The sequence below is a fragment of the Ammodytes marinus genome (genome assembly GCF_949987685.1).
Source record: "Ammodytes marinus genome assembly, chromosome: 2".
In the NCBI taxonomy this organism is placed as follows: Eukaryota; Metazoa; Chordata; class Actinopteri; order Uranoscopiformes; family Ammodytidae; genus Ammodytes; species Ammodytes marinus.
The window spans coordinates 18,567,681-18,590,307 of record NC_137231.1 but is presented as its reverse complement, the minus strand read 5'-3'; the positions used below and the strand labels follow the sequence as shown (position 1 = coordinate 18,590,307).

Genomic DNA, 22,627 nt, shown 5'->3' with positions numbered 1-22,627 from the left:
GATAACTGCTTCTTGACAGATTCCCAGTGAAGACCCTCGCTTTGGAAGTGACTCAGAAGAGTGCATCCCCTTCTTCCGCTCCTCAGCAGCTTGTGGTTCTTGCAACACAGGGCACATCTCTGGTGCTGGAACTGTCCGTCAGCAGATTAATTCTCTCACTTCTTTCATTGATGCGGGCCAGGTGTACGGTTCAGACGATGTCAAAGCTCGCTCACTACGCAACTTTACCACAGATGAGGGCCTGCTGAGAGTCAACACAGAGTATAAGGACGAGGGCCGCGAGCTCCTGCCCTTCAGCATGGGTGCCAACATGTGTGCCACAAAGGCTCGCATTACCAAGGACTGCAATGCTGAAGAGGTGCCCTGCTTCTTGGCAGGTGAGTGGCAGCAAAATACTGAGCAAAGTCCTTAAAAGTGTCATTTTAAGCATCGCAAAGGAATGACAGCCCATTTTTCCTAATCTTATGTGACTTTGAAGGTGACGAGCGAGCCAATGAGAACATTGCTCTCACAACTATGCACACACTATTTTTGCGTGAACACAACCGTCTGGCACGTGCTTTGGCCAAACTTAATCCTCGATGGAATGGAGAGAGAATCTACCAGGAGGTGCGCAAGATCATTGGAGCAAACCTTCAGGTTAGAGACAGACCTATAGCTGCATGAATTGCAGAACTGTTGCATTCTGGATGGATGGTATGTCCTCGTATGGTTCTGTTTTCTCAGGTTTTTTGTTTTTCTTTCAGGTTGTCACTTTCAGAGACTACTTACTCCACATCGTCGGTCCAGAAACCCTTGCCAAGCAGCTGTCTACCTACCCTGGTTATGATGAAAACATAGACCCCAGCATCTCCAATGTGTTTGCCACAGCTGCCTACCGGTTTGGTCACCTGATGATTCAGCCTTTCATATTTCGTCTTGATGAGAAGTACCAGGAGCACAGTGTTTACGACAGCCCATTGTTGCACACAGCCATGTTCACACCATGGAGGGTCACTGATGAAGGTATGGCCAATATCTTTAAGTTTTTAGTCCTTCCCTAAACAGAGAATTAATATAAATGTGAATATCTCTTGGTGATCCCCTCAGGTGGTCTGGACCCAATCCTGAGGGGCCTGGTTGGTCGACAGGCCAAGCTGAACACACAGGATCACATGATGCATGATGAGTTGAGGGAAATGCTGTTTAAATTCTCCTCCGAGTTGGCGCTGGATCTGGGCGCTCTCAACATGCAGAGAGGCAGAGACCATGGACTCCCTGGTATTAATCTGATTAAGTTGTTTTTATCTCATACTGTATATACCTTGTGCTATAAAGTTTGGTCAATCTCTGAGCCTTTTCCTTCGTTCCAGATCATACATTATCTTAAAAAAATGCAAGATTTTCACACACTGTCCCTTTTGTAGGCTACAACCAATGGCGCAAATTCTGTGGGCTGTCCCAGCCAAGAAATAGAAGAAAGCTGGCAAGAGTGCTGAATAATCGTGCACTTGCCAGAGAGCTTCTGGATCTCTATCGCAAGCCTGACAACATTGATGTTTGGATGGGAGGACTGGCTGAGCCGTTTGTCCCTGGAGGAAAAGTGGGACCCCTGTTTGCCTGCCTGATTGCCACTCAGTTCCAGAGGATTCGTCTAGGAGACAGGTATATTACATGAATGAGAATACTAAAGATGTTGAGATAGCTCTGTTACCTGCATCTTTACAACATTTTACTTTCAGTGACATTTAATGTTTTTTCAGACTTTGGTGGGAGAACAGCGGAGTCTTCACTGATGCCCAGAGGGAGTCCCTGAAGCAGACGTCACTTGCCCGCATCATTTGTGACAACACCGGTATCACTAAAATACCCATCCATCCCTTCCAATACGAGCCAACAGTGTCCAAATACACTCTATGTGGGAACATCACTGCCTTTGACCTCAATCCATGGAAGGAGACTATTCTGTAGAAATCCTCATTGCAGCCTTCAGACTACAGACCACTCCACCTTACTGTGTAGAAATTCCTCACTCTACTGCTGATTCACATGACACCCTCAAAACAATACTAGTGCAAAACTACAATTTTTCACACTTGAGTCATCACTTGATGAATATTCCTGCTTTGTTGTTTCGATTGGAAAACATTTCCTTTTGCAGATTGCCTGCATTTATATTGAATCAGGGTAAAATACATTAAACATGTCAAAGGTATTCTATGAACTTGTGGGAAGTAACGTACAATTAGTCCTGAATCCTGGTGGTTATTTGACATTTTCTTTGTTCACTTTTAATGGATTTCTATGACTGGCTTTGATTTCTAAGTAATCTATAATAAAAGATATGCAAACGTTTGGAATGTAGTTTTGTCTTTAGATGACAAGCCTTACATCTTTAAATAAATGAGTGCTGCTTGAATAATGTGTATATCATTATTAATTCACAACAGTGTTTTCAGGATCCCTGGTGATAATACAGCATTGCTGTGCGCTGGCTTGGTATGGACAAAAAAGTAATTAAAATATAATTTAATTATAATATGTAAAATTACGATAAAGAGTTGATCTGCTGATCATTTCTGACCTTGCTTGAAAAGCTTCAGCTGTTAAAAATGTTATACCCTAAGCTTTAAACTTTAAATGAGGAAAAAATGTGTTTGCAAAGCACAATGTTACATGCTTTTTACACCATACATACAGTATGTAGTTTTAAATATGTACATGTCATTATTCTTAGGGAAAATGGGGGGCAAGAGCTTTTCCATCTTTAACTTTTTTTTTAAGTATGTTTTTAAAGTAGCTAAATCTGTATTGCTGTAAAATACCCCACACACATCCAAAATTATCAGTTTGGCTTTTATTTAGGTTACACAATCAATATAGATAAAACGGAAGCTATGGATATAAATTGCAGAATATCTCAAACAGTTAAGTCTCAGAGTGGGTTTAAATGGCCCAAGGAGGGGATCAAGTACCATGAAATAATCCCAGGCTTTGCAACAGCTTTATAATGTAAATTAGGCTATGATAAAATAACAAAATGTATTAAAAATTATCTAGAGCGTTGGACCCCTACCCATATCTCAATAGGACGAATGGAGATGTAGCACGTATGTCTTATCTAATGCATTATTCGTTTCAAATGTTACCTGTTGAGATTCCAAGAACTCTATTTCATTCACTGGATTGTGTAATATCTAGATTTATATGGCAGGGATGTAAACAAATTAAATTCAAAACACTACAATTCCCCGAATTGTGGGTTGGGCTTACCCAATTTACTACTTCTGGGCTGCGCAACTAAAACCAATGATAGCATGCGCGTGAACGCCTGGAGACAGGATGGCTCTCAAATATCTATGCCAAGAAACTCTTTCCATTCTCCCGTTTCTGGATGTCTCTATGCAAAACATTAAAATGAGTCACTCATTTAAATTGTTTAAAAGACACTCTAGTCTAGAGTCACCATGGACATATGGAGAGAGTGCAGACTTCGTTTAATCTGTTAAGATCAAACCCTTTGCTCATAACCGTCCAGCCACTAGGTTTAAAAAATGGTCGGTCTATGGACTTTCTCATTTAGGTCTACATCAATTTTTTTTATGAAAGCCGTCTGAAGTAGGAATACGGGAGGAATTTGGCCTCACAAACTCAGACTTTTAAGAGCTTCTAAGAGCTGGATAACATAAGTGAAAACGAAAGTGAAATCAGAGAATATAAAATGTTGAGTAATTTTTTGATTATGTTATGTGCTTTACAGTATGGACCAAAACAACTCAGTTCGTATAAAAGAGAATTAGGAAAATGAATTAGAGCAGAAAATAAAAACAAATGCATGGGAGGAAATCTGTTCTGAAGAGCATGTTCAAATAGCTGGAGAGAATTTAAGTGGAAGTTGATAATAGGTTCTTCAGAATCCCCACATATAATCTCAAAATGTAACCACAGCTTCCAGCAACTGCTGGAGGAACTGAGGAGTACAACTGCAATTACACATATTCTGGTCATGTCCAAACATACTGGAAATAAATATTCCAAGCTGTATGGGAGGTAATGCATGTTGAGATGAGATCCCTCAGGATCCAAAAATTGCCCTGCTGGGAATGACACCTGAAGGGGTAGAATAAATAAATAAAAAGTATCTTCGATTCTTATTTACAGCCGCAGTGAAATGTATTACTCAGAATTCAAACCTTTAATACATTCAAAAGGCCAACAATGTCAAACCCAGTCCGGGTCCGGGCCTAGCTATCCGGCATAGAAATGTGTTTTTTCAAATGTTGGATCGCTGTAGAAACGTACTACACAATGGCATAGTAGGCTAATATCTACAGCAAGACAATTATAGCTAACTTCTATTAGCCTATAATGGCATTATTTGTGAGCATATTAACTTTACCGCTGAACCATAAGTCAGAAAGGCCTTTGAAAGGCTAAAAAAGGAACAAACGCAATTTTAATTGCAATCTAAACGGCAATAGGCCTTCAACCCTTGGTCCTTGTCTCCAGCTGTTCACCTAATACTCGCTGTCTGCGTTCTTGTTTGCGCCTGCACCTCGGTGTAGTCACAAAGAAAAACAAAAGGTTCATGGCTCTGTTATGTCATGACGGCGAGCCAGCATGACCAAAAGCATGCACCCACGCATAAGCGCACCCAAGCACACCTACCACTTGTGGAAAGTAGGGATTCAATCTTATACATTGCAATTGGGCTACATTATTAATAATAAGCATTTCACATTAGACTTATTTTACTTCATGATAAATAAACAGGTTTTGTGTGTGTGTGTGTGTGTGTGTGTGGGGAGCATTAATGAGGTAGGCTACTATACACACAGAAAGAACTCACTGAAACCCAAGACATTCGTGTCAATTGCTTTATGTGCTTCATGCTAAACCCATGCAAAAAATGACTTTATTTAGCCTTTGGTATGGAAAAACCCCTTAAAAAACAACAATTGTATATAACAGTTGCACACTCGTTTGGGGAATTGTGGAATTGTGTTCAATTGATCATTTCAGTATTTATTGTAGTTGATCATGTAAAGTGTTTTTATGTTCAACATTTATTTATATGAACAAAGCAAACTTGCTTTTCGTTGATAAAAAGTATGTAGGCCTATTTTTTAAACGCGTTTAGTTAACTAAATACATTACGTGTAGCCAGGGCCGCCCATAAGGGGTAGAAAGTGGGAAAGCTTTCTAGGGCCCAGCCACCAGGGGGGGCCCAGAAAGAAAATAAAAATAAAAAATAAATTTTTTCGTCTGTGTCTCTGCCCACTATTATTTCCAGTAGCCCACCCTAATCTAACTGGCTAGAACCGGCCCTGTGTACAGGTATGTGTTTATGTAGGAATAAGCGCATCATGCACATTGATACAAGTTCAGTATGAGTAAAGGGGGCCCAATGACTGGACCTTTTCAGGGGCCCAGTCATTTGTCTGGGCAGGCCTGCGTGTAGCCTGGTGCATTACATTTAGTCCATTACATGACTTTTGGATTTCTTGGAATATATGCAGGAAGTTTCTTTTTCTTTTTCTGCTTGTCACGTAATGGGGACTTTGATGCCATTGTGTGGCTTATCACAAAATAGCGCACATTTCTCCAGGAAGTTTTTTGCACCGATGTTATCTGATGCTGTTGAGATGCCATATCGTTTTCTTAGCATCATCAAAACACTCGACCACAGACGCAAACTAAAATAAACCCGCATCATTAAAACAAAGAAACAAATAAACAAAAATCGATATTCAAATAGTCTATCAAGAATACAGGCAAGATCATTCATTTAAATACCCAGGAACTTAAGAGATAGTGAAAAAAGAAGCCTATAGCCTATATAGGTCTAAAGCTTTAAAAAAATATTGAATTAAATCAACGTTGTGTTATGAAAAACAAATATGTTTAAACTTGGCCCGAATAACCCTGTCGAATAGCCTGCACCAGACATCACAACTTATAGGCGACACTTGTCTTATAGGGAGCATCACAAAAAAAAATTCAAACAAACAGTTTACTATATATAACAACACGCAGGAAAAACAATAATTACAAACTATTTACACACTATGTAGTATACTCTATTTACAAGCTAAATGTCAATGCCATGCCACTTTGCAAAACAGTTCCTGTCCACTTGCAGGCAGAGGGCAACATTGCAGCTGGGTGTGTGGGGGCTGGTGGTATTCGAGGTGTGGGTGGCGCTCGGGTTGGTACCTGGGGAATTTGGGCACGGGACCTATTTGATGCGGGTGATGGGGTAGCTGGAGGCCTTATACCTGTGCTCCTTTTGGACATGGACCTTGTGCTGGGCAGGGAAGAAGGTGTTGACACAGGTGTGCTGATGCTGCAGGAGTGGAAGGTGCTGGGCTGGGTTCAGGCAGCTCTTAGTCCTGTCTGTAAAAAAAGGACAAGAAAGACTGAGTTTTCTTCTTTATAACTGAAAACCCCAACTGCTGTTTACCTTCTTCCCTCCCCAACACAGTTAGCACCTTCTAATGTGTGGGGGTAGGGACACACAGTTCTTAGCATCTTAGATGTGTATGGTGTGTCGGGCCGGTTTCCCGAAGCCTTCTTAGAGCCTTCTTAACGCTACGTCATTCGTAACCCCTACGTAGAGTTCCTACTTAACGTTTCGCCTGTTTCCCGAAACGTTCTTTGCTACGAATCTCTTTCGTACGTCATACGTTGGTAAGGTTGGTCTGGAGCGCCCTCAGAGCCTTCTTAGCTCAACCGTAGGGATGTTTCAGCTCTCACTTGTGTCATTTAACTAATAAATCTGACTGTATTTCATATCAAACGGACACAGCGATGACTGTATTTAATAACAAACTGTTCAAAACGATCCAACTGTATATATAGTGTATATCACGTAGCCTATATTTAAAGTAGGCTTAGGCTATTATATATTTTAGCAGAATACCATTAACTCTGATTCACAAAGTGTTCAAACTATATGAACAAGTAGCCTACTTTTTAGTCATCTAACTGACTTGACAATCAGCATTAACTGATTGGATGCGATGTCCGTCAATATGAAAATACTTTATACGTGATACACTATAGCTTACAGTCGGATCGTTTTTATCAGTTTGTTATTAAATACAGTCATCGCTGTGTCCCTGTGATATGAAATTCAGATTTATAAGTTTAATGACACAAGTGAAAGTCCCTGTGATCGCTGTGGCATCGCCAGAGATTCAAACCCCCACATTTCCTTCCGTAAAGCACCATGCGTAAAACGGACACGAGTGACATCCCTGTTGCGCATGGAACTGCCACAAGTCATTCATGATGAAAATAATTGCTGTAAACAATCTTCATCTCCTCCGCTGTTTCTATATCTTTTTTTAAATTAGTATAGGCTATGGTAGTATGCTCGACATGGTTAACACTAGAACCTCCGCACTGTGTTCCACACCGGCTCAGCTGACAGCTGAGAGCTGTCAGCTGAGCCCCGGCAGAGTGCGTCGGATCCTCCGCCTCAAAACATGTAAACGTGCGAAAAAATTTATGAATAATCAATTAGAGCTTACCTTAAAATAAGTGTGCCATGTTACTGTTTATTGTATTTAGGATTTTAGCTAATTTGGACGCTGTTTGGGCCGTCTGTTTTTATTTATATAGGCTATTGGCGATATTATATCTACTTTCAGTTTCATTACTGACCCACCAAGTAACGTGATTAGTGTTCTTAAAGATACTTAGATTATAAAACAAGAGTTCCAAAACACAGATGATGATTCAACAATTTATGACTTTATATTACACTAGAAATGCACGAGTAGATTTGATTAGACAGCATACAGATGCAGCTGCGCATGAAATGAGCAGGAAATGGATAATCGAACTCGGAGCAACCGATTTCAGCAGTGTACGAACGACGTAAGGAGTGTTTCTCCTAAGACACCATTCGGGAACCACGACTACAGAGGTAAACAACTTTGGTAAGTCATAACGTAGGAGTCTTCGTAGCTCGCTAAGAGAGGACGTTATCGGGAAACCGGGCCCAGGCCTATCTGAGAGTCAGGTCCGAAACGGTAAGCAACCACGTGCGCCAGTCCAACATAAATCCTACATTTGATATAGGCCTAACCAAAGTCATACATTCGACTGTAAAAGCCCACATGGTTTATTTTTTATTTGTATAATGTTTGAGTTAGCCTGCAATAGGGCCTACAAAAAGATTGTGACATGCAATGAAAGACAAATACATGTCAGTTTGTGCCGGACTCTCTCTCTCTCTCTCTCTCTCTCTCTCTCTCTCTCTCTCTCTCTCTCTCTTCTCTACTCAATAGAGATATCCTACTCTGTGATGTCACAGAAAGAGAAATGTAGGGTTAGACAGTGAGACCATAAAACACTCTTTCTGCCTTTTCTCAGGCTAGGATGATCCGATTTCAATTTTTTTTGCACATTTATACTTCATAGGATCTCCGAGTTCAATACACCTTCATATTCCAACCGGTGAAGTAGGCCTTTAACATGATTATGCCAGAAAAGCGCAGACCAAAACATTTGTGTGCTACGAACAGTTAAACTCAATGTCAATTAAACAAAACCTCTTTTTTGCTTTCAGAGTCACATTTGAGCCGGGGAGTGATCAAGAGTATGAAGGTATTATTGTAGCATAAGTCTTTAGCACATGTAACTGCAGATTTCGAATGCGTAAACTGAAGTCACAAATGTGTAACAGTAGATTTGAAGTCGTAAATATTTGTTTTGCATGTGTACTCCAAAGTCACAAATGTGTAACAGTAAATTTGAAGTCGTAAATATTTTTTCTACCATTGTGGACACAAAATAGGGGCTACGAGTTCACAAATCGTTGTTACGGGTGCACAAATCCTATCCTGTGCATCGCAACTTCAAAGAGTCATGCGCTTGACACTTTTGCTACAATCATTGCAGCACAGTTGGTGCAAAACACATTTGCACACCCGTGTTTCATAATGTGAGAACATGCCCAAAATGTGTGCATTCGTAAACCCAAATGTGAACTAACGCATCAGAAGTTGCACATCTGTGAAAAATGTCCTCACAAATAAAATGATATCGAGCACAGCATTTTAATGAGCGAGCACAAATCGATGATACAACTGCTCAAATCTGTTCCTACAAGTCTCAGCTGAGGGTTTTCTCTGCTCGAATCTGCTCCTGCAAGTCTCGGCTGTGGGTTTTTTTGCAGGTAGATTTGCACCACGCCCAGGTGGTAAATGTGGTGCAAAAGTGTTTCGTATGCGTAGAACAGATTTGTATCCGTAGAAGGTGGGCGGGACAACATTGTCGCATCATCCAATGAAAGCGCCGGTTGGTCAGCATGTGAATAATCCATGGAATAAACGGAGGAAAAGCCTTTTTCCTTCGTCCCTTTTCACCAGAAATTGTAGGAAATGACTAAATGAGCAACAACAACTATCAAACTAATGCGAAGTAGTAGGTAGTAGTGAATTTAACTCTTTTTCTGTATTTTCTATGTTTTTACATAGCATTTTTTAAGTAATGGAGAATTATATTATATGTACTCCAGCCTTTGAGGAAAAGTAGTCCAAGGTGTCTGTAACAGTAAATAAGCCGCGTTAGCTAGCTTTGAGGTGGTTTCCCTATCATTTTAGACAGGACAGGAGGCTTATTATGTGACACGGTGAAGTTGAGGAGGGGATACCCATTAAACACCAGGACCTGCGGTGGTTTAATAAACAGTTGAGCTGCTTCACAATCTCTGTCCGGAGCCACAGCAGTGTCTGGACTGACGGTCACGAACACACGGTCGGACACAGACCTAGGGTTTAGCTAGAGCCTACAGGACACGGAGCCATCCCACGGAAACTATGAACTGTAAGTCTGGTTTTCTTATGTTTTTAAACTTCAAAGTTGGTCGGTATAATACGTTCAATGATGAGAAGCAACGTGTGGTTATAATGTATTGCAGGCAGCATAGCTAACCACTAGCTAACAAGTCATAATGGGTATAACAGCTAATGTTCGTTAGCATATTCTTTTAAAGGATGTACCGTTTTTTAAGGCATTTGGTCACTTCTAAGGATGTTAATAATTAACTGTTAACGTAAAATAAGAAGGCTGACCAATGAATCCTTCCGTTAATCAGTTAAAAATAATCCCGGCGCTAGCCAGGGAAATATGAGTCAGCTGAATACTGGAGTCTTGTTGCTATAATAATAATCAGCGTGTCTGTATGTCTGCTTTTCTGGGACATCGGCACCTTCATACATAGCCTACTAGTTTTACATCAGGATGTAATGTTAGCATGTGTCGACCTCATATAGAGCGTTTTCTGTCTTAATAGTGGCTATGAAGATCCAGATAAACACATGTGAGCAGTATACTATTCTGCTCAGCCCGTCTCAACATCATGTTGCTGTTTCTGAATAAAAACAGGTAGACAAGCGTCCCATTATGCAAAGGATTTTTTTTTAATTGTGCAGCTCCATCGTGTTTAAATCATATTTTATATCTGTTTTTCCAGCCTGAAAAAAAAACAATTACAACTAATTTTAAAAGTCACTAATGACAAGATACCCCCCACGAAGAGAATGAATTGCAGGGCTGTTATAATAAACTATATTGATTAGTTTTTAGCTTTGTGTTCTTCATCAACTCGAACCTACATGTATTTTATTTATTTTATAAATCTTAACATTATGAATGGCACAATCTGCTTTTCCACAGACTCATCTAGGCTGTCCTGCACAAGGCCTGCACAAGTGTCTGGGATTTCCATCCTGTCAGGGAGAAGCCATTGTACAGTGAGCAGCTACAGTCAGTCCTAACTATTATCCGTCATGTGTTTACTATAACATCACTAATGGGATCTAACAATTGTTTCCGTCCCCAGTGTATGCATTGCTGAGGGAAGGACACTCCAGATAACTGAAGACTTCACTGCTCCTGCTGCCTTGAGAAGATCTCCGAAGATGGAGCAGCGTGGAACTCACCTGGCAGTCACAGCACATCAGTCTGACTCTACACTCTACACACAATTTGTTTTCAATTTTTAGATTGTGATTATTATAAATCTAGACAAAGTCAGATCATACTCAATTCATAATCATATTGATTGCAGTAAATGAGGTGACATACTCAGTCATGTTTATTTGTTTGACATATTAAAAAGGTAGGGGAGATTTTGATTAAATATGGTAAACAGTTGGGCTACAGACCAAGGACTAAGTTACTAGTTTTATGTTTTGTTTTATAAAGTCTTGTTCCGGCACATGCCAGAGCATTTTGGGTATTTTGTTCATTTTCTCTTAATAAAATAACGCCATACAAAACTTTACTTGGAGGTATGCAATTGTGAGTGCATTATAGTTTTAAACTGGTTGATTTGTATTTTTCATTTTGACCGTATGTATATGTTTAGTAAATCCACAAATATTTTAAAAAGTCCAAATCTTGTGATTTGTTTGTGGGGTAAGCTTTTACTATACATTTGTACTGATTGTGCTTTGATGTGATAACTGCAAATCATAAATATAATTGATATAGGGCATTTATTAGTCTTGCTTTAGCAGCATGCAGACCTACTTATTAATGCAGCACGTGATCAGAATTAACATGTTCTAAACTGCATAAAATGTTATGGTGTGACACTTTGTGATTGTGATTAATTAAAGTAATCACTGAAATGAGGTTATATGAAGCTTTGTACCCTGTTCTTCTGGACACGTCACATGAGGTAAGGTGTATAGCAGAACTGTCTGGGGATAAGCACACAGTTAAACCTGATCATCTAATTATCAGTTTGTGATACAAGTAGTGATAATTTCACATGGAAAATGTGAGATAGAGGAAGAATTATTCCAAGTCAGTTTTAATGTGTCCTCTATACTTTTCTATTGCCTTGTAGAGTAGGTTACTTATTCACTTCACTATTCACACGTTTAAATTAATTAAGCTTACTACATTTAGAAGACTAAGTATGATTTATAAGCGTATTTCTGGATTTAGATACATGCTGAATACTCTGCAGCAAGATATGTAGGCCTACTTTATTTACTTTGGTCCTCAATGCCTGCAACGTCCTCCTCACCCCCTGCGTGTGGTGTGTTTTAACCATAGATAGTTCTAACAGCCAGGAGCCTTGACAGCGGCTGCGGGACAATAAACTATTGTCGATAGTTAGCCTGCTATCGGTGTATGAATGTGTGTGAATGGTAACGTGTAAATGGGAACAGGTCTCCCTTGCAAAAGAGTCTTCGGACTCAATGGGATATACCTGTATAAATAAAGGTTAAAAAATATATAATGGAAATTCATTCTCTATTTAATAAGACTACTTTTATTAAAATGTAAAGGTTTTAAAGAGAAAAACAGCAGGTTTAAACAGTTACACCAGTGCCAATCACACAGCAGACGTTAACTGACGTCGACGCTGGCCCTTATATCTGCTAAAGTAAACTTGTTTATGACTTTCACTACTGGCATAAGGCTCCGCTGTAGTTCCCTCTTATTCAATTCCCTTATTATTACATTTCCTACATTTTCTGGTGAAAAGAGACGACCATGGACCAGCCATGGACATGAGGGAGACGACGGAAACAGGCTTTCCCTCAGTCTGTTTAAATCATGGACATATAAAGAAATGGACACCGTATTGAAACATGGCGCCCATTCATTCCTATGAAAGCTGCTCATAGGCGCAGAGAAGCAACAAGGAAGTATAATCCGGAAATTCCATACGGCCCAAAGCATGACGTAGCATCGACGTAGCTGCATTATGGACCTATCAAGAAAGAGGGCGGCAAGCGTAGCGGACTGGAGGCGGGAGTAGAATCATTCTCGTTCTGTAGCATCTAGCCTGGCGAAAACAAACTGAAAGCCGTTAAAAGCCGTTGGGCTAATAAAACGCTTGAGGTGGCGTTTTGAAATGAGAAAACTTCAGTTTTAATAGTATATGGTCTAAAGATAAGTATGAGCCTATGATTGATATCCAGAAAAATTTTGCAGAGACACAATCTTGTTCGCCGCTTGTACTGTGTGGACAGGGAAATCTGCCTACGGGCCGTATGAAAATAAGCTCCACCCCTCACCATGTAATACTAATGGGTTGGCCACATGTCCATGCTGGTTGCTCGGAGAAGGCACAGTCCTGGGGGCCTGGTTTAAATGCTGACGTCACAGGTCCCAACCGGCGCTTTCATTGGATGATACGACAATGTTGTCCCGCCCACCTTCTACGGATACAACTCTGTTCTACGGGTACGAAATACTTTTGCACCAAATATAGCAGCTGGACGTGGTGCAAATCTACCTGCAAAAAACCCACTGCTGAGACTTGCAGGAGCAGATTCGAGCAGAGAAAACCCTCAGCTGAGACTTGTAGGAACAGATTTGAGCAGTTGTATCATCGATTTGTGCTCGCTCATTAAAATGCTGTGCTCGATATCATTTTATTTGTGAGGACATTTTTCACAGATGTGCAACTTCTGATGCGTTAGTTCACATTTGGGTTTACGAATGCACACATTTTGGGCATGTTCTCACATTATGAAACACGGGTGTGCAAATGTGTTTTGCACCAACTGTGCTGCAATGATTGTAGCAAAAGTGTCAAGCGCATGACTCTTTGAAGTTGCGATGCACAGGATAGGATTTGTGCACCCGTAACAACGATTTGTGAACTCGTAGCCCCTATTTTGTGTCCACAATGGTAGAAAAAATATTTACGACTTCAAATTTACTGTTACACATTTGTGACTTTGGAGTACACATGCAAAACAAATATTTACGACTTCAAATCTACTGTTACACATTTGTGACTTCAGTTTACGCATTCGAAATCTGCAGTTACATGTGCTAAAGACTTATGCTACAATAATACCTTCATACAAGAGGGCGGTGATCGCAGCAAAGGCCAACGTGGATTCGGCTTATGAATACTCCCGGAGAGTGTGAGTTCCCAAGCTGTTAAACTGGCAGCCTACAAAAAAGGGGCCTAACACAGATCTGTAAAAATGGTATTGAAGAGATTCTGATATATGATCTCTGAACACAACACAGGAGCATTGAGCGTGTCCAAAGGGAAGCAGCCAGTCCTTCAGGCATCATGCGGTTGATGAAGCAGCCTGCTGGATTAACCCGTAGTGTTGCGCGTGCCGCTATGTATAATGCCATCACACTGATCAAGTCGTCTCCGGGCCGGAGGATACGTCAAAAATGCTCCATCAATTCCACAGGTGTGTAGCCTTTGAAAGGTTCTCTCAAACTCACTTCTCCTAAGCCTACATATACAAATCGGTAACATAATTGCTTGTGCTTTCTTTTTTTTAATTAGACCTGCTCTCTGAAGAGGATCTGGAACTCATTGCGAATCTTACAGGCTGTTCTCCCCAAAGTCGTGTCCCTTCTTGCTAAACTTCTCCCACGTTAGACAAGTTTCGCACTGCAAGCAGCGTCTGCAACAACAGGTCAGGCAGCAATTGAATTGTCACCTTTCATTTAATTTCACAAATAAGGACACTGACAATAGGAGTTCGTAATTGCTTACTTTAATATAAATAACGTTGAATCCCTAACTGGAACTGATTATGTCCCTGATTGTGGTATTGGCTTGTTGCATGTTTTCCCCTTACATTCAATAGATGCAAAATGCTATGAAATCATTCATAAAAACAGAAGTGATCAATAGATCATATCAAAAATGTATCTATTTCTCTGCTTAGGGTAAACACTCGCTGGGGATCTGCCAACAGACCCTTCACCCGCTGGCTGCCTGCCGAGTACCAGGATAAAATCTCTCTGCCCAAAGGCTGGGACCCTGAGCTGAGAGTCAACAATCATCTTCTTCCTTTGGTAACATCATGAGATCATATTGTCATTCTTCTGCTGCATTACATATAAACATAGAAAAAAAACTTGTAATTCTTATTATCCTTTTTACAAAGGTAGAATTTGCTAAGATTTATCCTGTCCCCAGGTAAGGGAGGTGTCCAATCGTATCTTGTGTACATCAAATTCTGATGTGGAGAGAGGCTCACTTTACACTCACCTGGTGACAATCTTCGGCCAGTGGACTGACCACGACCTGACGTTCACTCCTCACTCTCCTGTCATCCGCTCATTCAGTAATGGTATTGACTGTGATGATGAGCTGTGAGCGCACAGAGCCCTGTTTCCCCATTGACGTAAGTGTTATTGTATAACACAAGAAACGGCTTTAGCTAAAGCAAAAACACACATATTGAATGATAACTGCTTCTTGACAGATTCCCAGTGAAGACCCTCGCTTTGGAAGTGATTCTGAAAAGTGCATCCCCTTCTTCCGCTCCTCAGCAGCTTGTGGTTCTGGCAACACAGGGCACATCTTTGGTGCTGGAACTGTCCGTCAGCAGATGAATTCTCTCAATTCTTTCATTGATGCGGGCCAGGTGTACGGTTCAGACGATGTCAAAGCTCGCTCACTACGCGACCTTACCACAGATGAGGGCCTGCTGAGAGTCAACACAGAGTATAAGGACGAGGGCCGCGAGCTCCTGCCATTCAGCAGCATGGGTGCCAACATGTGTGCAACAAAGGCTCGCATTACCAATGACAGCAATGCTGAAGAGGTGCCCTGCTTCTTGGCAGGTGAGTGGCAGCAAAATACTGACCAAAGTCCTTAAAGGTCACATATTATGCTAAATGCACTTTTTAAATGTGTTCTAACATATCCATGGGTCCACGGTGTGCCTAGAGACTGCCAAAATATAAAAAAAATAACAATCTCTCCTTTTCTCACTCTCCCCCTTTCTGAAACCCCCACCCCTCCCCCCCAATATACTCGAGTCAGAATTCTCGCCGTTTATGACGTCATAAACTGCACAGCCACATCCCCATATTTTCTTTATATGTCCATGCTTCCCCCCCACATTAGTAACCAGAAACTTCCACCGTGCAGTGTTCTATGATAACTCCCCTCCCCCCATTTCTTATTGGTCCACGGCCCCCAGATCCTCTGGAAAATTTTCCGAGCGACAGCCATGTTGTTTTCCCCGCAAAGCGACAAGATGCCCATAGTACAGCAAACCATGCAGTGTTGCATAAACCAACACAGAAGCATTCTGCTCATAATCCACTAATTTATCTTAATCACAGCAGTCTTAATAATGCCGCGTTTATAACGAGACAAGGTTTAGGGAACTACTTCTGTAGTAATTCCATCGGTGAAACTAAAAGGATTCTCCTCAATGGTTGTTGTGTGGGTAGGCACTGAGTTTTGAAAGCCAGATTTCTCTAAACCAGTGATTCTCAACCGGTGGGGCGCGCCCCCCCGGGGGGGCGCAGACACTCTACCGGGGGGGGGGGGGGGGGGGCGCGAGGGGGATGAAAAAAAAATAAAATAAAAACAATTTAATTTTTTTTTTTTTTTTTTTTTGTAATTTCAATTTTTTTCCTGATATGTAGCCTAGTTCAGAGATGATATGTATTTTTTTTCTTTCTTAACTTTTTTTGATAGGTATTTGCCAAGTTCATCACACAAACACTCCAATCCACTGATATGAGATCAGTTTGCAATTTTCAAGTACTGAATTAATGGTAGGACTGTGGCCACTAGAACTGGTCTCTGGTCAGCAAAGGTCTTGAAAACAGCATAAGTGTGCTTGTGACATGCGTGCCACCCATGCACGTGTATGGGCACGTGTCCCAGCAGATTTTTGAAATCTGAATAAAAAAATGTAAGTTTGTAGTTAGCAAGTGTAACATGTTCTTAGGGCAGAATTTCATAAATAAAGGTTTATTTTTTTAGCAAGATATTTTGTCAAAAGCTAGTTGTCGTCCGTCCCTCTGTCCAGTTGTTAGGCATCTGGCTGCTAGCAAGTTATGTTGTCTTGCTAATTTTACTATTCATCTGAACTGAAATAAATATTGACTTTTTCCTTTATTATCTTCGCCAGAATGCACCAGAATGCTTAGATTACATGTTAAAAACACAAAAAAATCTTCTGGGGGGGATGCCCCCAGACCCCCCTTCAGGGGTTTAGTTTTCTGACAAACATTACAATGGATACTAACATGATTTGGGCATTTGGGATTATAAATCATCTTTGAATTGGTTGTACAGCACATCACATGCTATTCATTCAGGGGTGCGATGGCCACCCCACTCTAGCTCTGTGGCCCACCTTGGCCACCCCCAGTCAAAATTTCCTGGAATCGCCACTGAGACACACACAACTCCGCGTTCAGGCTGCACAGCACATTAATCGCAGGTAGCATTTTGAGCTAAATCTGGCCACTTTCCAAATCCAAGACTCAATAGTTGAAACATTCTCTGAACTGGGTTGTCAGACAGCAGTGTTTCCCATTGATCATAGACTTTGTTTTGTGAAGCTTTTTCATAACAGGTATACCTATTGTAGAATTTATTCTGTGTATGTTCTATTTAGGCTACTATTTTCTTCTCTTCTAAGGAGATTAAAAAAAAAAAAATGTATACAATCTCATAATTAGCTTTTAAAGTGCACCAGAATTTAACGTTAAAATATAAGAAATTTCCGGACCCCAACCCTAAACCCAATGTTCAACTCAAAGGTGCGCCACTGGCCTAGGCCTTGTGATAATAACAATAATTGATAGATTATCTATCTATCTATCTATCTATCTATCTATCTATCTATCTATCTATCTATCTATCTATCTATCTATCTATCTATCTATCTATCTATCTATCTATCTATCTATCTATCTATCTATCTATCTATCTATCTATCTATCTATCTATCTATCTATCTATCTATCTATCTGTGTAGGGTGGTGTGTGTGTGTGTGTGTGTGTGTGTGTGTGTGTGGGGGGGGGGGGTTGTCAGGGTCGGTGGGGGGGCCCAACTGCAATGACCCAGCTTTGGGGGGGCCCAGCTTGCAGAAGGTTGAGAACCCCTGCTCTAAACCTATATATTGTTAAATCAAAAACAATAAACAACAAATAGGCACGCACGGCCGATTTCAAATAAGTTTCTCACTCACCCTTTCTTTCTCACTCACTCACTCACTCACTCACTCACTCACTCACTCACTCACTCACTCACTCACTCACTCACTCACTCACTCACTCACTCACTCACTCTCTCACACACACACTCACACACACACACACACACACACACACACACACACACACACACACACACACACACACACACACACAGACGGGACGTATATGAAATGTCACGACGGTGACTTCAGGTTTGCCCGTAGCCTACTGTAGTTTGGTCTAAATGATTAAACATCGCATCCATCGACTTAACGGACCCGTCCCTCACACCGAGGGCCGAAAAGACGTAAGGCAACAAGTCGAACCTTCGCCGATTCAAACTACCGGTAGGCTACTACTTCTATTCGACTTGAAAATAAAAGACAGCATTCATCATTATGTAGGACTACAGCATAACTGATGGCAACTCCACTCCATAAACTTTATCTTAATAGATAAAGTACCAGTAGCATATGCCCCATGGACCTGTCCAGCATCAGAATGTAACCATTTATCCACATTACAGAGCTTAGGTTTGTCGGTCAGTAACAATGAAAACACAACTGCTCAATTGAATATAAAATGCAGAATGGATTGCACTCGGTATCAATTCATCCAACTTTATTATTAAATAAACCCCCAAAAAGTTTCTGACTCACCAATCTGACTCCCTGGCTGTAGAAATAAGCAAGACGATAGTAATCCAGTGACAGTCTGACTGACAGCACAGCTAGCTAGCATCCTTCCGTTCATGTAGGCTACCTGTCCGTTTGAAATGCTCGAACATTGTTTGTCCCTGTTGCTGCTGTACACCGTACACCGCGCAGGCCTTTCTCTTGCTATTCGTTCTGTTCCTTTTTAAATTATAATCCAATTTGTTAAAATTCCTCCAGTCTGAAATATCTGCGGGCACGGACACGGCAGCTGCAATGTTGACTTAAAAATCCGCGAGGGTAACGCGACGTGAATGAGCATAGCCAACGTAATGACGTTGGCCTAAGCTGCGTAAATGTCTAGTAAGATCTCGATTTTAATTGGTCCATGAATGATATGTAACGTAAAGGCTTATGTGGCATACCATTTACGTAAAAAAGGCACAAAGAATCGTGCTTATTTGCGTACATGTTAAACAATACAGAATCAAGTGCGCATGCGCGAAAACTTATTTTTTCTTGCCGTCCACAATGAATAGGCGCAAAGGCACTGATTCTTTGCCGTACACAATGAATGGGAAACAGCAAAGGCACAATATTTTTTGGGCGTAACTTACTAACTGCCACGTTTCTAATCAAAACATCTACACTTTTTTAAAGTAATTGCGGATTACATGTAAAGATCGAAATAATTAACAGTAATAATACAAATATAAGTTTATTAAATAAAAAAAATATTTTATTTTATTTTATTTATTTATTTTTGCACACGGCGCCAGGGTAGGCACTGCCTACCTTGCCTACCCTGACCGCACGTCACTGGTAGCATGTAGCTTCGGGAGTAGCACCCAACTGTTTTCACTGGTTTTAAATCGTCTTGAGTGTTACTTTTAGCCGTTAGCGCACATGTAGCTTTGGATGTAGCACCCAACGTTTGCTTCTATTACACTAACTTAGCTTTCCCACTGCAGTTTAATAATGCCTCGTTTTTAACACCACAAAGGGTGGGAAGTTATTCCTGTAGAAACCAAATGTGAGGCTACTGTTTTCACTGGTTTTAATCATGTCAAACTGTTATGTCAAAGTATGGCTTCGCTCCGGGTAAACACTGTGTTCGCAGTCACGCAGTGTCTCTCTAGTATCACGTAAGCACGGCAGAGACGGTGGGAGGGCCCGGCAGAGAGGTGGGAGGGGGCAGCCAGATCGCAGGCAGCAGACACCAATATAGGTCATCCGGAGACCAGAGGAACGTCAGGGTATAGAGGCTTGCTACAATAAATGATCTGAACGGGTTTTTCAGCAACCATTTAAAAAAATAATTATTAGGGTCTACTTAGACCATATAAAATTGACAGCAAAGTGCATAAAATGTGAGCAAAGGAATGACAGCCCATTTTTACTGATCTTATGTGACTTTGAAGGTGACGAGCGAGCCAATGAGAACATTGCTCTGACCACTATTCACACATTATTTTTGCGTGAACACAACCGTCTGGCATGTGCTTTGGCCAAACTCAATACTCGATGGAATGGAGAGAGAATCTACCAGGAGGTGCGCAAAATCATCGGAGCAAACCTTCAGGTTAGAGACAGACCTATAGCTGCATGAATTGCAGAAATGTTGCATTCTGGATGGATGGTATGTCCTCGCATGGTTCTGTTTTCTCAGGTTTTTTGTTTTTCTTTCAGGTTGTCACTTTCAGAGACTACTTACTCCACATCGTCGGTCCAGAAACCCTTGCCAAGCAGCTGTCTACCTACCCTGGTTATGATGAAAACATAGACCCCAGCATCTCCAATGTGTTTGCCACAGCTGCCTACCGGTTTGCTCACCTGATGATTCAGCCTTTCATATTTCGTCTTGATGAGAAGTACCAGGAGCACAGTGTTTACCGCAGCCCATTGTTGCACAGAGCCATGTTCACACCATGGAGAGTCACTGATGAAGGTATGGCCAGTATCTTTAAGTTTTTAGTCCTTCCCTAAACAGAGAATGAATATAAATGTGAATATCTCTTGGTGATCCCCTCAGGTGGTCTGGACCCAATCCTGAGGGGCCTGGTTGGTCGACAGGCCAAGCTGAACACACAGGATCAAATGATGCCTGATGAGTTGAGGGAATTGCTGTTTAAATTCTCCTCCGAGTTGGCGCTGGATCTGGGCGCTCTCAACTTGCAGAGAGGCAGAGACCATGGACTCCCTGGTATTAATTTAGTTTTCTTCTTTATTTTGAGAATTCATTTAGCCAACAAAACTAGGCTTTTGCAGGTTGTGTGTGTGTATATGTGTGTGTGAGTATTTATGGCGCATTAAGGAAGTAGGCTATACTATACAGGGAGAACACCCTGAAACCCAAGAAAAAACTAAGCAAAACTACGACTGGAAGTACATACCCACTTAAATATAGCAAAATGTTCACCATGTGTGTCCCTTTTCAGGCTACAACAAATGGCGTGAGTTCTGTGGTCTGTCCCAGCCACGTAATCCAGCACAGCTGGCTGTAGTTATGAACAACACTGATCTGTCCAGAAAGCTTCTGGATCTCTACGGCACACCTGCCAACATTGATGTTTGGATGGGAGGAGTGGCTGAGCCGTTTGTCCCTGGAGGAAGAGTGGGACCCCTGTTTGCCTGCCTGATTGCCACTCAGTTCCAGAGGATTCGTCTGGGAGACAGGTATATTACATGAATGAGAATACCAAAGATGTGGAGTATTTCTGTTACCTGCATCTTTACATTCGATTTTACTTTCAGTGACATTTAATGTTACCATACTCTAAAATTTCAGACTTTGGTGGGAGAACGACGGACTCTTCACTGATGCTCAGAAGGAGTCCCTCAGAGAAACATCACTTGCCCGCATCATCTGTGACAATACTGGGATCACTGAAGTACCAGAAAGACCCTTCCAGTATCGGCCTAGAGGATCTGGTTACACCCAGTGCGAGGACATCCCTGCCTTTGACCTCAGTCCATGGCAGGAGGATGGTGAGTTCATTACCAGAACTCCTCTCTGACACAGCCGATTGAAGACATTAATTGCCAACATTACAGTCTAATAATGAAATACTGACTTTTCCTTTTAAATTCCTCTAGGACAATTGCCACGGGGGCCACAAGGTAAATGGACACTTCTCGTACTTTTATCCTTACGTTAATACAATGATATTCTAGAAGTGTTACTCAAAGGAGCTACCAGGAACTTTTAAATATTTCTGAAATGGCAAAAAATTTCCTCTGAAGATCATAAATGACAAACGAGACCCTCAAGGCAAAGAATGCTATTTTTATATCGTTTTTTCTTAATGCCTTTGTCATGGATACGCTCACCCAGGAACAACAGCTGGCGTTGTAAAAACACTATTGCTTTTGTCCAAAGGGGGTGCAAGAATGTACACAAACTGAAAGTTATTCAGAGCACCTTTAAGAATACTGTAATATTTATTTATTTATTTATTTATTATTCTTTCGGGCAATTCCACCAATACACAATTTCTCTTTCATATCTTCATACATCTTACTTTGTGTTGTCCGAAGGGTGACGGAAGAAGCCAAAGGCTTATCAGGTCCTGCCCTGATAAGCCTTTAATAGGGAGGCTCTATCGGTTTAATTGTATCCATGTCTTTTTTCACCTAGGACCCAGAGGACCACCTGGTCCGAGAGGCGAACCTGGACCTGGTAGGACTGTGGAGAATGTTGCGTTCTCTGTGCGACTTGGCAACAACTTCCCCAAAGCTGGCGAGCCCATCGCCTTCCGTGATCCGATCTACAATGGACAGAACAGCTATGACATCAGGACAGGGTTTTTTACCTGTGAGTATCCAGGTGTTTATGAGTTCCAGTTCCATTGTACCATCACCGAGATCGCTGGCAGTTTGGATCTGTTGGTGAATGGAAAGTTGATTCTTCACTCATTCACCACCCGCCAGAGCACTGGTATTGAAGGTACGAGACAGATACACAGGTACTTTGAAGTTTTTTTATGCTGAGAGTTTGAAACTTAAGTAACCAATATATTTAATA

At 41.3% G+C, this 22,627-nt stretch overlaps 1 protein-coding gene and 1 long non-coding RNA gene across 3 annotated transcripts in view; both read left to right on the top strand.

Annotated features, from left to right (window-relative positions):
* Window positions 1–22,627, top strand: part of LOC307256219 (uncharacterized protein) — a gene marked incomplete at both ends in the record, with an annotated part of 31,544 nt that overhangs the window by 4,977 nt on the left and 3,940 nt on the right. Inside the window, 23 exon segments of the mRNA XM_080035118.1 lie at window positions 20–377; window positions 479–639; window positions 747–1,005; window positions 1,090–1,260; window positions 1,407–1,644; window positions 1,743–1,946; window positions 6,122–6,187; window positions 6,295–6,352; window positions 13,789–13,892; window positions 14,002–14,177; window positions 14,276–14,352; window positions 14,356–14,408; window positions 14,664–14,793; window positions 14,918–15,085; window positions 15,087–15,125; window positions 15,207–15,567; window positions 20,025–20,185; window positions 20,293–20,551; window positions 20,636–20,806; window positions 21,042–21,279; window positions 21,392–21,591; window positions 21,700–21,723; window positions 22,241–22,549. Coding sequence (XP_079891244.1) covers window positions 20–377; window positions 479–639; window positions 747–1,005; window positions 1,090–1,260; window positions 1,407–1,644; window positions 1,743–1,946; window positions 6,122–6,187; window positions 6,295–6,352; window positions 13,789–13,892; window positions 14,002–14,177; window positions 14,276–14,352; window positions 14,356–14,408; window positions 14,664–14,793; window positions 14,918–15,085; window positions 15,087–15,125; window positions 15,207–15,567; window positions 20,025–20,185; window positions 20,293–20,551; window positions 20,636–20,806; window positions 21,042–21,279; window positions 21,392–21,591; window positions 21,700–21,723; window positions 22,241–22,549 — 3,985 coding nt within the window.
* LOC307267554 lies at window positions 9,364–11,521 on the top strand. 2 transcript variants are annotated; one of them, XR_013845404.1, is made up of 3 exons: window positions 9,364–9,816; window positions 10,669–10,745; window positions 10,835–11,521. It is a non-coding gene; the product is annotated as an uncharacterized lncRNA (long non-coding RNA). The 2 variants fall into 2 exon arrangements; XR_013845405.1 differs by having other exon boundaries at window positions 10,669–10,758.